Raw genomic sequence first — 18727 nt, 5'->3', positions numbered from 1 at the left:
TTTCAATGCATTTACATATTAACATGTTTAAGTATCATATTTCACTAGCTCAACAGAATATCCAAATGACCATGTGTATACCCAAAAGGTTGCTTAATAGCGATATTCTCCAAGGCAATACCGAGCTGCCGAGGTTGTAGGCTGCCCCTGGTAAGTGCAACCCTCGACCAATCTATACATGATCGACATGAGCTTGTCTAACTTGCGATCAATGGATCATGCATACCATTGGGTTTGGGCTTAAGAAAGTCTTAAGGGTGTGTCTGGGCCAAGGCCTAGTGGGCCTGAGGCCATATGCCATACACTAGAGAGATACAAATTAACAAAAAAATTTATAAATTGTTGATGGGCTTAAGAAAGTCTTAAGGGTGTGTCTGGGCCGTATGCCATACACTAGAGATACAAATTATTTTACAAAAAAAATTATAAATTGTTGATGTAATAAGTGATTATTGATAAATGAAAAAGTTATTTTTATTTTTATTTTTTTATTTATGGGAAAACAATGATATTAATGATGAGTCTAAATGAAAACTAATAAGAAGTTGACCATATCAACATTTTTGTAAAATGTTGTAAAATAAAGCAATTCGTGCATGTGTCATTACTAGGGTTGTCCACAGGTCGGTTCAGGTTGGGTTTGTGCCTAACTCAGAACTGACCTAATCACTTTGGGTTTCTCATGCCTAGACCCGTCGTCGACCAGTGAACAGAGTTAGTTCGAGTGGTCAGATTTTCATCAGGTACAGATCAGTCCTCGGTTGGTTTCGGGATGTGAGAAAATTTGTTGGATTTTGCCAAAAGTTGTCGGATCTGGTGAGACCTAACCGGATCTTGATGAGATCTCAGCGGATCTCGAAGAGATCAAGTTGATCTCGGTGAAATTTGGCTGGATCTCGATGATTTTCCGGTCAGATACGGTCTGTGTTCTGTTTTCTTAACAGATCGGGCAAAAAATCGTCAACATTCTAGTCAGATACGATTGAGTCGGTTGAAAATTAGTTTCTCAACCTCAAACCCATCAACTAACCCTCCATTTTTGGGTTCAGGGGGCAAAGACCCGTCATCGACCCACCGCCGACCTGTCACTGGTGTCGGGTCGGCCGGTTCTCGGTCCGAATTGGATGGTTTTTGTGGGTGGGTCGGGTCCTAGTTTTGTTTGGACACCCCTAGTTATTACTATGTTTAGGCTTTGTGCGTTATTTTTTTATTATTTTTTTTTTTAAGTCCAGTGCCTGTTGCACTATTCATGAAACATAAACAATACGGTCAGGCATATGAACTATAACCAAAGCTCAAACAGTAACTTTTTATTATTTCTAATTTTGAGTTCTCAGCAATAAGAAAACCAGTTGTACAATGTAGAATAGCCGACTCTGGTTGTAAATAACGTCACAGACACCAACTGCTTCCTTCAGGAGCTGCCACGCAATTACCACCACCGAGCAATCTATTTTGACTAATAAACACAGTCAAAAAAAGATCAAAGCCGCTCCTAACATCTTGCAGCAGACAGAAGTCAAAAAAGTCAAAACCCCCAAAAAAATAGTAATACATTACATACTGATACAGCCGTTTATCAAAAAAAAAAAAAAAAACATACTGATACAGCCTTTGAATCATTTCAATTCTTCAAACAAATCAAAAAATCTCAAAGACACACACACACAGTTTTTTTCAAAATTCGCAATGGCTTGGTTCAGAAACCTAGCCCAAGTCTCATCATCATCACTCAAAAAGCAACACCATCACCACATTCACCCATTTTCACTACTGTCCCCACTTGCCTCTTCCCTCTCTCACTCGCACTACACCACCGAAGCTCCGCCGACTCAGTACGCGGGGCTGGGCCCCACTCGGCCCGAAGAGAAGCCACGGGTGGTGGTTCTGGGCTCCGGCTGGGCCGGGTGTAGGTTCATGAAAGGTATAGACACCAACATCTACGACGTCGTTTGCGTGTCACCGAGGAACCACATGGTCTTCACGCCACTCTTGGCCTCCACCTGCGTCGGAACCCTCGAGTTCAGGTCCGTCGCCGAACCCATTGGTCAGATCCAACCCGCCATCTCTCGCGAACCGGGTTCCTACTTCTTCTTATCCAATTGTACGGCCATTGATGTCGATAACCATATGGTAATCTTTGTTTTATTTTTATTAGTACATATTACTGTTTTTATTTATTGTCTGTAAAGTTTTTGAATAAAGGTCTCTTTGGGAAACTGCATACCAACAAAAGATTCTCATTTGAAAGACAATCATAGCTAATAGGAACCCTGTGTGGAAAAACACTGATTGAACAGCAATTCAATAACTGCACTAGCCACATCTGTGTTATGCCTTAAAAGGATTAGGCACAATTATGGCTCTTTGTAGTTGTTAATAAAGCCTAGATATACCTAGTAAATATCTGATGCGAGACTCATTACACACCCACACACATCACACAATCAATCAAATTGAGGTATCACATTTATTTATATATATATATATATATATATATATTTTTTTTTTTTTTGATAGGTTAGAATTTATATTTGATTGGACTAAAGTGCAATGATGGTCAATTTTGAAATCTACTTTGTGAATTTGTATTATTCCTGTGTTTAAAATGTACCCTTTTATTGGCTGTGATTGTTGGGACTAGATTTTTTTTGGGGGGGTTTTTTTTATAAATGTAAAATTTTAGGGTGGCATTTGTATCCTAGGAAAGTGTTTACAAAAATATCTTGTTCTAGGTTCTGAAAATTGACACTTAGGAGCTTCCCTTTGTTATATATGTTTTTGGCAAGTTGAATGATAAATTTAGTTAATAGGACTGTTTGGCATTTCATAGGAAGTAGAGCTTTTGTAATATAATCCTTTAACTGTTTGGTTGGAGGAACTGGTTTTAGAAACAATCCTCAGCTATATGGAATATGGTATCGTATGTTTAAGGATGTTGAGAGTTGAGGCATCTCTTGATCATTTGAAGTCCTAGTTGATCCCTTACTTATTTGACTGGTCTCAAGCTTGGGGTCTCACACATTATTTTTAGAGTTCCAATACTCCCTTAGAGTTTGATGCTCTTGTATTTTTTTTAAATGCGTGTTCATCGTCGTGAACATAAAGTAGTCTTTATTTTCAAAAAAAAAAGAAATTGCTACTTAAAAAAAATAATAAAAATAGAGAGCTTTAGCTGACAAGCTCCTTTGCATCTAAAAATTTACAGTGAATAATGCTTTAAAAGCTTTGGATTTATTAAGTATGAATACGAGTTTTTTTTTTAAAAGCTCCAAATTTCAGTATATTTCTAAAAGACTACAAAAAGCTGTATGGGGCTTGAAAGCCCTTTTCTCCACTTTTACCAAACAATACCCCCGCACCCAATTTCTTTTTCCCAAAAAAAAAAAGAAAAAAAAAAAAAAACAAACTTGAGAGCCCTTAAATCTCTTTTCAAGTTGTCATGCACAACCAGACAAGCTAATATCTAAAATTATGTTGAGTTGACTTCTATAGACTTTCTTAATTGATTCATTTCTTGGTTTGAGTTTAATATGCAAAAAGCACAGATAAACTAAAAGAATAAACTGATTTCATGATCAAAGTTACAAGGAAGCAATGGTCTATTGCTTACTATATAACTGTTACTTAAAGTTAAACAGCAACAGCAACAACAACAATTCTTTTTATCCATTCTATCCTGTCTAAAGTCATGCTCTTTGTTACTTCCCTAAGTGACATTTATTTTTTATTTCTACTAAAGTTATTTTTGGCCTTTCTCTACCTCTTTTAGTTCTCTCAACTTGGATCAACTCACTCTTTCTTACTGGTTCATTACTCGCTCTCCTCTAAACATGTCATCTCCATCTCAATTGACTCTTCCTCATCTTTTCATTAATAGGGGCTACCCTTATCTTTAAACAAATTTCCTCATTTCAAATCCTATCTTTCCGTTTATTTCCACTTATCCATTAAAAAAAAAAGAAAAAAAAAAAAAAGAAAAAAGAAGAAANTTGACTGGGCTAGTTGCCTTGACACTAGGAGGTCTTTAACAAGCTATGAAATATTTTTGAGAGAAGCTTTGGTTTCTTAGAGATCAAAGAAGCAAGGTGTTGTCTCTGGGTCATTAGCTGAAGCTTGATACAAGGCCATGGCTAGTGTGGCTTATGAGATTACTTAGGCTCTACAACTGCTCAAAGACTTGAAGATATATCATCCCAAACTTGCTATGTTATTTTGTGATAATCGGGCTACATTACATATTGCAGTCAACCCTGTTTTCCATGAAAGAACAAAACATATTGAGGTTGATTGTCACTTGGTGAGAGACAAAATTCAGGAGGGCATGATTAAAATCTTTCACATTGCAAGCAATTCTCAAGTGGTAGATATATTTACCAAAACTTTGAGAATTTCAGCTTTCACAAGACTTTTTGGAAAATTGGGTTTGATAGATATTTTCTTTCCAAAACCTTCAAAGACTTGTTCATCAGTTCAAGTCCCAAAACTTGAGGTTCAAGACTTGAGGGTGAGTGTTAAAGTTGCATCAAAAGAGAGAGCAAAGCCTACAGCCAAAACGAGATCGTTTTGTAAGAAGAAAGCTGAAACATTAAACAATGTCATTCCCATTTAATGAAGATAGTAAATACAGATGAAAACGACACCTATTTTCTTTGCCAAAAGGAATAATGAAATAAAGTAAACTTTTGTGTTTTGTTAAATGAAAACACGAAATCAACATGTGCGAAGTTGTAAACCAAAATATGTTATAAAGGAAGACAGCTGTCAATTTCCAATTGGATGAGTATTAAAGCGGTTAATTAGTGGGGTTAGACTAGCTAGTGTTGTTAATGGAGTTAGTTATTCCATTTTGTTAGTTTTCTTTCCCTCTATTTTGTAATTGCTTTGTTGCAGCATATAAACACCAGAGTAGATATTTATTTGTACGCTCTCTCATTTTTTTCATTTTTGATTCAGTAAGAAAATAACTTTCTATTTAGAGAGCTCTATATTTTAATAACTTCAATGTGTATTTGGTTCCACTTTAAGGAGCCAAAATGCACTTTTTCCAGTTGAAAACCAAAATTGCATTTTGGTAACATATTGCAGATATGCATTGTAAAAAAGCACCTTTTTTGCACAGGTTATCGCATGGCAATTGGGGAGTTACAATTGCAATACGCCACAAGTGTGTTATTAATATTACTACTGGAAGGTTCAGCCATTTCCCAAATTGCCCATTGTTTTTCTTAAAACCCCAATTTTAATTCCTTTGTTTAAAAGACAGATTACATGTTATGTGCAGCCCCAGAACCACAGGTCTCACAAACTCTCTACTACATAGCTCCCTTCGTTGCTACTAGTTCCTCTTCTTTGTGTTGCTGCATGTTCGATTCTTCTTCTTCTTCTTCTTCCCTCTCTATTTTTATTTTTATTTATGTCCTATATATTTGATCTAATAAATACCTTTTGAATGTAGAGTTTTTGATCAACAAGATACCAAGCAACATTGATATGCTACCAAAAACCACCAGTTACCACCATAGATTTTGAAATATTTGTCAAAAAATTTTCATATTGTGCATGCTTTGGTTATTTACATGATCTATGCATGCTCTATTTGTTCTTGCTATTTACACGATCTATGCATACCCTAGCTTTTTATTTATTTATTTATTTCTACCCCAAAACAAATATTACTCTTCTTCCAAAAATCTCACAAATCTTCTTTACTTTTCTTTTCTCTTTTGATTGTCTCCTTTTTTCTTTTTTTTGGTTGATGAGAAAACATGAGGAAAATAAAATTGAAAATGTGAATGGGAAACAAGTGAAAATTTTTAAGTTTGTCGTGTTGAATTGTTGTTTTTAATATTATAATTGAAGATGTTATGTTGAAATTTAAATCACATTGTTTGGTGATGTTCCTTTCATTATAGTGTGGAATGGGTATGAATTAACAAAATTTTAATAATTTCAAACTCACTTTTTCTTGGTAATTTCAATCTTATTCTACTAATGGTAAATAGGTTAAACAATTGTCTCTCGATGTTTTTAGCTTTTGTGTTTATTCCTTATTTGAATGGGTAATTTTGTGATGTCATTCTTATATTGAATTTCTATGTTTTATAATGAGGTAGAAATAATAAACTAAAATCCAGTTAGATGTTTAGTTAGAATATACAACATAAGAAAAATATGCTCATGAGCTGCATTAAATTGGTTTCCTCCAACCTTGTATAAACAAGCCTGTGTATTTGTCTTAAATATGTAATTCTTGAAATGATTTATAACACTCCACTTTCGTATGTGGTGTTCTATTATTATGCAAAATATTAGTTCAAAAATAGATATAGTCACATGCCAAGATCAGTTATTGGTGTGGAAAAGAATGTTTAACAATCTACATAATCTAAGATAGTTGAGTTGCTACTCCTCTGCTTTCAATGCATTTACATATTAACATGTTTAAGTATCATATTTCACTAGCTCAACAGAATATCCAAATGACCATGTGTATACTTGAATGGTTAGTGACAATCCACTAAATTACAATTTTATGAATTCTTTTAGTTCAAAGTAATAGACAAACACAAGAAAATTAAGTTAACCAATAGAGCATTTGGATTGTTTGAGACTATTATTGAACATAAGCTTGCCAATTTTTTGTTACTTATTTCATTTCAACTTTTTTTTAAAAAATTACATTTGGCATCGATCTATGTTTTCAACCTTGACACTTATTTAATTGAGAAGGTAGAAAAATAAATCATACTAGTCATTTAGACTTAGTGATGTGATTGTCTCACTTATTGTAGATTTGCTCTTTGCAGACTCCTTAAGCACTTTTATATTAAGTATCTCTAATTGGAAATTCAGCACTTTTGTGTTCTATTTTTTGCATTTCTTATGGTTGCTCAACTCCATAGATGGATAAAAACACCACTTTCAACTCCGAAGCAAAAAAAAAAAAGAAAAAGTAAGAGCACTATGGAGCAACCCAAGCTTCACAACTTTATTTTGTGACCTTGTGTGGAAGAGATTGAAGTTGGGAATAGGAAAAAAAATGTGCTTCCTTTAGTCTCGAAGGTTTGAACAATTTGGTGTCCAAATTCTATGATATAACTAGTAAAAACTATGAAAAAGATCAATTAAAAAATAGGTGGGATACGTTAAAGACAGATTGGAAAGTGTGGAAAAATTGAAGGGTCATGACACAAATTTAGGTTGGGATGCAGTAAAGGGAATGATTGATGCTAGTGATGATTGGTGGGACATGAAGTTGAAGGTGAGTTGTTTGTATTTTATTAATATGTAGTTAGTTGGATATAATTTTGTATATTGTTGTAATATGAGTGTAATGACAATTACATTTTGTAATAAGTACCCAAAGCTTCAAAATTTCAAGAAATATGTCTAAAGAATCTACAACAACTTGATGGAGTGTTTAGGAATATTGCAGTAACTAGAGTAATTGCATGGACCTCTTCTTTAAATACACTACCTCTAACAATGCCACAAGAGGGTGTTGGTGATTCATCTAGTAGCTTCGAATTTAAGGATAATCAATGTGACATTGATAGTTTACTGCAAGGCCATACTAGTCAATCACGTTGTTTAGGACAACAGCGAGCTAGTAAATCAATATCCTCCTCACAGGAGAAAAAGAAGAAGATAGGGGGAGTTGCAAAATTGGATGCCCATCTTAGTCAGTTAATAAATGTATATGAGAATAGGTCTTTAGCTATTTCTCAAGAGTCACCAAGTTCAATTAGTAATGTCCTGGAGATTGTGACAACACTTCCTAGAGTGAAGGAAGACCCAAATTTTATTATTCAATCTTCCTATGTCTTAATGAAATAGTTACATAGAGAGATGTTTCTAATGTTCAAGGAGCTAGAGTCATAGCTGCAATAGCTACAAGGACTGCTTCTGAAACAAAAGAAGTGATAAACCTTATGTGTTATTCTGTATTAGCTTACAACTAATATTAGCTTTATGTTGTATTAGTTATGTTGTATTAATTTTATACTAATTTATGTGATATTTAGTATTAGCTTTGTACTAATTTTATGTGCTATATTGTATAAGCTATGTTGTATTAACTTTAGACTAATTTATGTGTAATGTAAATATATTTGAAATTTGTATTAAAGTGTTATTGTTGCTTTTTAAAAGCAATGGTTGATTATTTGTTACTTTGTTGTATAGGCTACACAAATATGGATGATTATAATGGTAATCATGAGAGTGGCTTTATGGAATTGTTAATGGAAGGGGATTACAAAAGGCATTGTAATGATGGTGATGACTTGCATGATGGTAATTATAATGATGGTGATGACAGTGACAGTGATGATGAAAGTAACAACGATTCTAATGATGATGACGATTCTGATGATGAGTTTTATCAGCTTGTGGAAGTTATATGTGAAGCTGCTGTGATATTTCAATAAATACTTTAATAAGACTTCTTGTTATGATTTTGAACAAACACGATGGGTTTGGGTGAGATGTTGTATGAAAGATAATAAAAAATTATGTTACAACATGATTAGAGTGAAAAAACAGGTATTTCATAATTTGTGTCAAGTTTTACAACATGAATATGAACTTCAACATTCAAGGTATATAAAGTTAGAAGAGTCAATGGCTATCTGTTTAATGATACTTGGCCATGGAACATGTAACTAAATGGTTTAAGAAATATTCAACATTCGGGTGAAACTATAAGTAGACATTTTGGGAAGATATTCACTCTTTTGAGTGCTAGCTTTGCAACTATATATGTAAAGCTTTCTAATCCAACTTTTATTAGAAGATTCAACCAATCACAAGACCATCCAATTTATTGGTGACATTTCTAGGTATGTGTAGTATTGTATATTTGAATAAGTGTTATTGTCTATAAGATAATACAATGCATGTGGAATTGAAAACTATTTATGTTTCCATTAGGATTACATCGGTGCGATTGATATTACATGTGGTAGTGGTTGTACCTATTGATAAGTCCATTCCATACTATGGAAGAAAGGGATATCCAACCCAAAATGTGATGGTTGCATGTGACTTTGATATGTTATTCACATTTGTTTTGCCTAGATGGTTACCTCCAATTTTCTTGATACCATTACTTTCCAAACCCACCACTAGGTTTGTAATTGGTCAATCAATTGTTCATTATGATGACATATTGTGTGTGTTAGTTTAATTGATTTTTTTTTTTATAGGGAAATATTATGTAGTTGATTCTGGATACCAATGAAGATATGTTGTTTGCCACTGTACAAGGGGATATCTTACCGTCTTTAGGATTTTCAAATGAGAGGTGGAAGACCTAGAAGCAAACATGAAAAATTTAATCATGTTCACTTATTTCTTCGATGTGTGATTAAGCACACTTTTGGTGTGTGGAAGAATAAAAGAAGAATTATCAAAAACATGCCATCTTTTCCATTCCATATCCAAATACTTATTGTATTTGCTACTATAGCTCTTCATAATTTTGTTAGGCTAAATGATAGGGATGATAGAGGCTTCAACGTGCCAATCAAGATTCAATTCCTACAAGACAACATAATAGTGAAGTAGGCAGTAGTTATGAGTAGAACAAGAGATCTTTAACAATCATCTCTTCATGATTCTATTGCTAATTACATTTGGGGGATAATAATTAGTAGTTTTCCTTTTTATTTTTTATAATATCATATAGTACAATTTAAGCTTGGATTGTTGGTATGTATTTTATCATCTTTTATATTATCATTTTGTGCTCCATGAAAATGAAATTTTTTGAGATTTAATTAATATTGATAAGAAGTCATTAATAGTAATAACAAATAACTATGAAACTAAAGAAATTAACACAAACATTATTAAAATAATACCAATAATATATTTATTATTATTATTATTATTAAAAAGTTGATACTAAGTATGAAATAAACTTCTTTATATATACATTATTCTTTTTGGTAATTTACAACTCAAACTGCCACTTTTATAAGTGTGGTTAAACACTCAGTTTTTTCAAAAAAACATTTTTTAATAGTTTCTACCAAAGACTCTGCTTTTCAAAAAAGTCTTGTTTCAAACCGCACCTTTTGAAACCGCCATTTTTTTCAAAAAGCACAACATCAAAAAGCTAAAACAAACTCACCCTCAATTAAGTGATAGAATAGGATATCATTGCCAAGAATTTTCTATGGCCCAAGAAATTCACAGTATGATTGGTAGCTTGTTTAAAAGAAAAAAAATAAAAAAGTATAATTGAACCTTTGAAGAATAAAGGTCTCAAAAAGTGTCACATAACTATTGGTGAAAATAAACTAAATTTAAGAACTTATTCAGATGTGAAACAATGTGACTATATAAGACCTTTTTCTTTTGACTTTTAAGAGAATTTTGGGAAGTTCTCAAAATTTCTGAATTTATAAATAAAAAAAAAAATTGGAAAATAAGTATTATGCTAGAAAAAATTTTAGTAATTTTTTTGGGGGATAAATCTTAGTACCTATTTTTTATACAACTTATTTTCATTGATCAATTTTATTTAAATGTTAAGGTGTATGAAAAGTATAATTGTATCTAAAATAAAAGTGCGATTTTCTTTTTAAAAACATATATTTATCCAAATATGCAAAATAAGTTGGACAAATAAGTAAAACTAAACGATCTTTCTCACATGGAGAAAGAAAAACAGGAGAAAAAAAATAAAGAAAATCAAAGTGTAAATAAGTTGAGGATTGAAAAACCGAGTATTACGATCCTCATCACGGAGCCATGCAACTTTGGACCGCTACCTCCACATTTTTGCTTCCTTATCAAGTAGCTGATTGACCTCATCCTTTAACAACCTCATACGGCTTGAGTCCCTAGACCGGATAGCATGTTGCTCTGCTGCTTTCAGCTGCTTACGGGCAGATTACAATTGTTTCTTGACACTACCAAAGGATTTTTTACTCCATTTAGACAAAGCCGCCCACATGACTCAAGCTTCCTTAGCACACAGGTATCCCATGACTCATTGGAATTTATATTTCACACAGCTTCTATGTGTCACTACAACCCTTTTCAGCCATCCACATTTGTTCAAAGGCGGAAGGGCTTTTGAAAATTGCAATACATATGCTCCGATGAAATCCATAATGCTTTATGATCAAAAGATGTGACATCTAAGTGGTGCACCTTTGTACCTGCAAACATTGAAAACCACTCATTAATAGCAACTGCTCGATCTAATCTTTCCCATATGGTAAAATTGGGATAGTGTTTGTGCCAAGTGAATGGAAAACCAACAAAATCAAGATCCATAAATCCACACTATCCAGAATATCCCTAAAGTCCTGCATTTGATGATGAAGCCAATATCGCCCACCTTGCTTCTTAGATTGACGTGTGATTTCATTAAAGTCCCCCGCACAAACCAAGGTATAGACCCATGGTTTTTTAGAGCTCGTAGCTTGGACCATACTTCATGTCTCTTAGTGGTATCCGATTCTCCATAAAACCTGGTGAACCTCCAAGCATTCTACTTGCCTTTATTGATAATAGTATCAATATAATTCTTTGAATATTTTTCAAGTTCCAAGGGAAATCCTTCCTTCCACAAAATGGCCAACCTTCCTACCTTATTACATCGAGGAACCACAAAAAGATTTTTAAATTGAATACATCTTTGAACTTGTTCTAGCCTTGCTTTATCTGTTTATGTCTCGGCTAAAAACACGACAAATGAATCTTTTTCCCGCACAAAATCTACAAGTTGGTCTTCTGTACACAGGTTCCCAAGCCAGCGACAGTTCCATACTAAAAGACTCATTGTTTCTAGCAGGGTTGGAAACTAGCCTCCGCCAATATCTTTTTATTGTCTTCCACAACCTATGAAACCGCATAACATTTACTTGGTAACTCAGGCTGAACCTCATTTAGAGCATGTTTACTCCCACTGATTAGGTTCAAGGTGAGTGTGTGTGTTCAATAGTGGCTATGAATATTCTTTTCCAAGATGAGATGTGGTTCAAGTGGGGTGGGGAAATTGGCCTAGTTGGAATATATTTTTATATATATATATATATATATTTTTTTTTTTTTTTTGATAGGAGAGAATTTATATTTGATTGGACTAAAGTGCAATGATGGTCAATTTTGAAATCTACTTTGTGAATTTGTATTATTCCTGTGTTTAAAATGTATCCTTTTATTTGCTGTGATTGTTGGGACTAGATTTTTTTTGGGGGGGGTTTTTTTTATAAATGTAAAATTTTAGGGTGGCATTTGTATCCTAGGAAAGTGTTTACAAAAATATCTTGTTCTAGGTTCTGAAAATTGACACTTAGGAGCTTCCCTTTGTTATATATGTTTTTGGCAAGTTGAATGATAAATTTAGTTAATAGGACTGTTTGGCATTTCATAGGAAGTAGAGCTTTTGTAATATAATCCTTTAACTGTTTGGTTGGAGGAACTGGTTTTGGAAACAATCCTCAGCTATATGGAATATGGTATCGTATGTTTAAGGATGTTGAGAGTTGAGGCATCTCTTGATCATTTGAAGTCCTAGTTGATCCCTTACTTATTTGACTGGTCTCAAGCTTGGGGTCTCACACATTATTTTTAGAGTTCCAATACTCCCTTAGAGTTTGATGCTCTTGTATTTTTTTTAAATGCGTGTTCATCGTCGTGAACATAAAGTAGTCTTTATTTTCAAAAAAAAAAGAAATTGCTACTTAAAAAAAATAATAAAAATAGAGAGCTTTAGCTGACAAGCTCCTTTGCATCTAAAAATTTACAGTGAATAATGCTTTAAAAGCTTTGGATTTATTAAGTATGAATACGAGTTTTTTTTTTAAAAGCTCCAAATTTCAGTATATTTCTAAAAGACTACAAAAAGCTGTATGGGGCTTGAAAGCCCTTTTCTCCACTTTTACCAAACAATACCCCCGCACCCAATTTCTTTTTCCCAAAAAAAAAAAGAAAAAAAAAAAAAAACAAACTTGAGAGCCCTTAAATCTCTTTTCAAGTTGTCATGCACAACCAGACAAGCTAATATCTAAAATTATGTTGAGTTGACTTCTATAGACTTTCTTAATTGATTCATTTCTTGGTTTGAGTTTAATATGCAAAAAGCACAGATAAACTAAAAGAATAAACTGATTTCATGATCAAAGTTACAAGGAAGCAATGGTCTATTGCTTACTATATAACTGTTACTTAAAGTTAAACAGCAACAGCAACAACAACAATTCTTTTTATCCATTCTATCCTGTCTAAAGTCATGCTCTTTGTTACTTCCCTAAGTGACATTTATTTTTTATTTCTACTAAAGTTATTTTTGGCCTTTCTCTACCTCTTTTAGTTCTCTCAACTTGGATCAACTCACTCTTTCTTACTGGTTCATTACTCGCTCTCCTCTAAACATGTCATCTCCATCTCAATTGACTCTTCCTCATCTTTTCATTAATAGGGGCTACCCTTATCTTTAAACAAATTTCCTCATTTCAAATCCTATCTTTCCGTTTATTTCCACTTATCCATTAAAAAAAAAAGAAAAAAAAAAAAAAGAAAAAAGAAGAAAGTCTTGCGCGTATATATTTGAAACATATATGATTGGCATAGTGAATTATTTACTTACACAGTAAGTGAAACTGTAAAAATTTTGAAGTCTTCAATTTATAAATGGCTTAACTGGAAAAACTTTGGTTTTGGATATTGAAGGTGCACTGCCAGACTGTTACTGATGGAGTGGACACCTTGGATCAGTGGAAGTTTAAGATCTCATATGACAAGTTGGTAATTGCATTGGGGGCACAGCCTTCAACTTTTGGGATCCATGGGGTGGAAGAACATGCAACTTTTCTTCGTGAAGTTTACCATGCCCAGGAAATTCGTAGGAAGCTGCTCCTAAACCTGATGCTGTCTGACATGCCTGGTATGCTGCTGCAATGATTTTTGTTTTTGTTCTGTTTTAGTTAAGAATGAGACTGTATGATGTGACCTTTAAATGGAAATGCTACTGTTTGGTTTGGGTTGGAGACAGGCATTTCAGAAGAAGACAAAAGAAGACTTCTACACTGTGTTGTAGTAGGGGGTGGTCCCACAGGTGTCGAATTCAGTGGTGAACTTAGTGATTTTATCATGAAAGATGTGCACCAAAGATATTCGCATGTGAAGGACTATATCCGCGTTACTTTGATTGAGGTTTGTTTGTTCAATTAAGCCATGAGATATACTTCATCTTTCCTTTAAACTACCATCACTTGAGTTGTTTTTGTTCATGCAAACAACTTGGCTGACATAGGTTCTGTATTTGCTTTGAGTCATTATTAAGACTTGTATTGTGACAAAACCACATATTGTTGAAAGCAATATTGAGTAAATTGTTCTTGTCTTCTCAGGCAAATGACATATTATCATCCTTTGATGATCGCCTCCGGCAGTATGCTACCAAGCAGTTAACTAAGGTAAGAGATGTGTGATTTATAGGAAGAATTTGTTGTTCCCTATCTTAAATATGTTCTTATCGATTACTCATTGTATACTTTTCCAATTGAATGTTCTTGTCTGAATTTTATTTTGAAAAGAACACCCCTTGAATTTTCAATCATATATAATCTAAACCCAAGCGAAGGAACCTATTTTCTGAAAGGATCGTAGGATTTCTCCCATGAAGGGTTGGGTAACTCTTTCTAGTAATGACTAGGATATCCGACAAAAAGAAAAGAAAAGAAAAGAAAAGAAATCTCTTATCCAATTTAAATTCTGGATCTGTTCATTTTTCACTGTTTTTCTCAGTCAGGAGTTCAGCTTGTCCGTGGGATTGTCAAAGATGTTAAAGCTCAGAAGTTAATTCTTAATGATGGCACAGAGGTTCCATATGGGCTGCTAGTATGGTCTACGGGTGTTGGTCCCTCTTCACTTGTTAATTCTCTAAAAATTCCAAAATCTCCAGGTGGAAGGTAAATTACAAGTTCTTTTTGGCTCATGATAATGCATCTCTACCTCATTCTCAGTCCCATCTGAGGTTTTTGACCAATTCATTACTTGTAGTTACTGTAACCCTTTTGTAGGGGAAGAATCACTTTTTTGGTAAATGTGGTCCTAAATCAGTTGATGACAAAGTCTCTCTGACTTTTGGGGCTGGAAAATTTTTGAATCTCTATTATGACTTTGGCTAATGTTGGATATACTTTGGAAAGAAAAGACATTCCCCCTCTCCCCCTCCCCCCCTTCTCTTCTTTCTCTTGAAATGTCTTGATACATCTTACTAGTCCGATTCAATAGTTCTATGGTAATGCAGGAGCCTTGTTGCTCAGTTGACATTGCCTGCTCACCTTTGTTAGGAGAAACAGGGTTCAAATCGCCCCTCCCCCCACTAGTAGCAATTGAATAAAGAGAAGTTGTATGGTAACTGGGCATCTAGTAAATGCTTTTTATTGCCTCATAGGCATAATTTTCTTCTTCTGTTTGACACCATAATTCTTTGTTATAGCACAACTTCCATATTCAATTTGTCATTTTCCAATTGTGCTCTCCATGTCTCTTCAAATTTGTAGCTGTGCTTGGACAACAACATGTATATTAGATGAGAATAATTAGTCCTTTTTTGTGTTTACAGGATTGGTGTTGATGAGTGGCTACGCATTCCTTCCGTGCAGGATGTGTTCTCGATTGGTGATTGCAGTGGATTTCTTGAAAGTACTGGAAAACCAACCCTTCCTGCTTTGGCCCAGGTAATCTATGAATGTATGAGCAACTTTTGCTTGTTTGGATATTATAAATCTTCCTGGAAAACTGCTGAAAGCAGAAATCTCCCCGATGATTGCAGTTTTTTGGGTTATCAACCTAATTAAAGACCTGACTCCCACATTTCTTTCTCAAATGATGCATGGGAATACTACATAGAAGATCTGATCTGTTTATACGAATCTTTAATGAATCAATAATGCTTTGAAGGTCAATCTTATCCCTCCATAGTGCATATCTTTAGTTCTGTTTGAGGCAATAGGGGACTGGGTTAAGTTTTTTGTACTCTAAACTACAAGGGGCTCCCCCATTCAAGATGAGGCAGACTGTGTGGTATAATGTTTGATTTCTGTTGACTACAGTATCGTATGTCCAGAGTAACTTGTTCAATCAAAGTCTATTTTAGTGTGAGATTTCCTTCTTAGGCTTAAATCAATAATCCAGTTTCTGTTCATGGTTGGCAGATAACTAAAGATGTTGTTACATTTCTGTTTTGCTAGCAATTTTGGTAATGTTTGACAGTTTAAGATACTTTTGAGTTTTTGAAGGTTGCAGAGCGGCAAGGGAAGTATCTAGCAAATTTAATAAACAATATTGGTAAAGCTGGTGGAGGGCATGCAAATAGTTCAAATGGCATGGAACTTGGACAGCCGTTTGTTTACAGGCATCTAGGGAGCATGGCTACCATCGGCAGATACAAGGCTCTTGTGGATCTTAGGCAGAACAAGGTGAGTTTCTAGTAATTCCCAGGCCTTCTCAGGAGCTTATTGTAAACTTGGGTCACTAACTGATGGAGCAATTCTGCAGGAGTCAAAAGGATTATCTCTGGCAGGATTTACCAGTTGGTTTATTTGGCGCTCGGCATATCTGTCACGTGTTATTAGCTGGAGGAACAGATTTTATGTGGCCATCAACTGGCTTACAACTATGGTGTTTGGGCGTGATATTAGCAGAATCTAGATTTGAAAAATAAAGGTATCTGTATCTTCTAATTTAAGAGTCTCTGCCTACCTTTGTTCCAAACAGGTTAAATGATATTTACAGAACACATGCTACTGCATTTAGGCCTATATGTTTTGTTACTACTTGCAGGTCAGCACTCATGGCACAATTCCTTTGGTGAATTGTTGAGCAGAGGGCAATGGACTGGGTTGCCACAACTTCTTGATGTGAGTCCCATTGAATTGAAAGACAATATATCAAATAATTGTTTCTGGTGAAGGCAGGTAGTGAAGAAAAATGTGGACATGGTTGGTATATACACGTGCTTGTTCTTCTCCCTTGACAGCCCCCAGATTTATTCCTATCGAGTTGGGTGTTGTTTATAGGATGCATAACTGTAACACTTATTTGTTTATGATGACATTGGCTGATGCTTTTAAGATCCGGATCACAACTTTGGAGAAATGGTCATGAACATAAAACACATTCCTCTCAGCTTGATCTTGATAATATGCTTTATTTTCATCAAGTATTATCTACTCTTCGCAGCTTTTGGCATCTTGATATTTCTTACATATCCAATGCAAAGGTTATAGATGGCACAGAGCTCTTCAAAACGGGGATTTGGTTTGCTTTTTTGATAAGCTTCAATGATAAAAATTAAGAGGACGGAGTTGGTAATCTTCCTTACAGACAGACTCAATGACAGCAGGAAGATTACTCTTATTGAAACATAAAAACTCGCTGGCAAGTAAAGAAAATCTAGGTAGCCGAATGAGTAGCTGAATTACAGCTTCTTCTAATCCAAACAAAAGTACAACTAGAAAATGAAACAGCAAGATTACGAATATTATTTATGATAGTGCTAATAGACCAGTCAGGTAGGAGATCATAGGAAGAGAGGGTTGAAGAATTGGGTCTGCTAATAGATGTTTCTGTATTAACTTTGCCCAATTATTCATGGCCCAATGTCCCAAACCTTACTAGCTTGAGTCAAAATTCATGAACAATTTAGTTGAAATTTTAGCGAGGGGAAATATTCTTACCAAAATATTACCCCAAAGCAATTCTGTTTGGCATCAAAGTTTATGTTAAAATCAGCATTCCACTAAAAGTAGAATGTCTGCATGGGTTGGGCATGAGTAGAGTTTTTAGTTTTTTATTTTTAATTTTTAATTTTTTTGAACATAATATGATCACGTTATGTTGAGAAATCCCCATTTCAACCCAACGCCAATGGTACTCAAAGAAATAGTTGAGTTGGTTCACTGGATAGGGACAATTTTGTTAAGTGTAATAATAATTAAAAAAAAAAAAAAGATTTTCATTTAACTATTTAGATCAATTATTCAAGTTATTTTTCTAATTTACATAATTCAGCATAGTATTCCAAAACTTATCAAAACTAAGCCTTAAAAAGTATCAAAATAAATCAAAACTAACATATGTATCCCCTCAAAAAAAAAACTAACATATGTAAATTAAGTCTCAAATTTCAAAATAAATTAAAATAGCAACTTTAAAATATACAATATATTTGTTAAACTATTAATAATGTGGATGGGGTTACTCGGATTGAAAATTGTTGTAATCCAAACAAATTATCCTGAATTTCAAAAAGAAATGGTGAAGCCCATATAAGGCAAAGGAGTTTGTTGTTAAAAAACCATCTTTCATTATCCCCTATTGGTTGATCTCCAGCTCTATACTTTGAGTGGAGGTTTTGGGAAGATCACTTTCTTATCACATGAGGATGAGAGAGACAAACGTCGGCCGACAAGCACTAAGCAACTTGGTCACATTGAGTTCCATGGATGTTGGATAGCTGTTCTTTTATATATATGTGTGTGTATATATATATATATATATTTGCTCGTGCGTTTGAAAATTGAGTGCAATAAAAGCCAGAACTAAAAGGAAATTTATTTTTTTAGAGAGAAGAACTGAACTTGATTGAAGCAAAGGTGAATGCCTCGTGGAGTAGAAGTGTTATAAAATAAAGCTAAAGAGTTAGCTCTATATATCCTATTTTAAATGGCACAAGGTTTTATCCAAAAATATACTG

General features: G+C 34.1%; 1 protein-coding gene across 1 annotated transcript; it reads left to right on the top strand.

Annotated features, from left to right (window-relative positions):
• Positions 1-1384: 1384 nt before the first annotated feature.
• LOC112031105 (internal alternative NAD(P)H-ubiquinone oxidoreductase A1, mitochondrial) lies at positions 1385-17191 on the top strand. The gene is made up of 9 exons (XM_024063790.2): positions 1385-2133; positions 13693-13906; positions 14015-14175; positions 14373-14438; positions 14770-14933; positions 15593-15707; positions 16269-16448; positions 16528-16695; positions 16813-17191. The coding sequence occupies exons 1-8, from the start codon at positions 1690-1692 to the stop codon at positions 16678-16680; spliced, it is 1497 nt and encodes a 498-aa protein (XP_023919558.2). The 5' UTR covers positions 1385-1689; the 3' UTR covers positions 16681-16695; positions 16813-17191.
• The last annotated feature ends 1536 nt before the right edge of the window (positions 17192-18727 follow it).

This window comes from Quercus suber, unplaced genomic scaffold (genome assembly GCF_002906115.3).
Source record: "Quercus suber isolate HL8 unplaced genomic scaffold, Cork oak 2.0 scaffold_479, whole genome shotgun sequence".
Taxonomy (NCBI): Eukaryota; Viridiplantae; Streptophyta; class Magnoliopsida; order Fagales; family Fagaceae; genus Quercus; species Quercus suber.
Note: the sequence above shows the minus strand (reverse complement) of the source record. Positions and strands in the feature narration are given on the sequence as shown.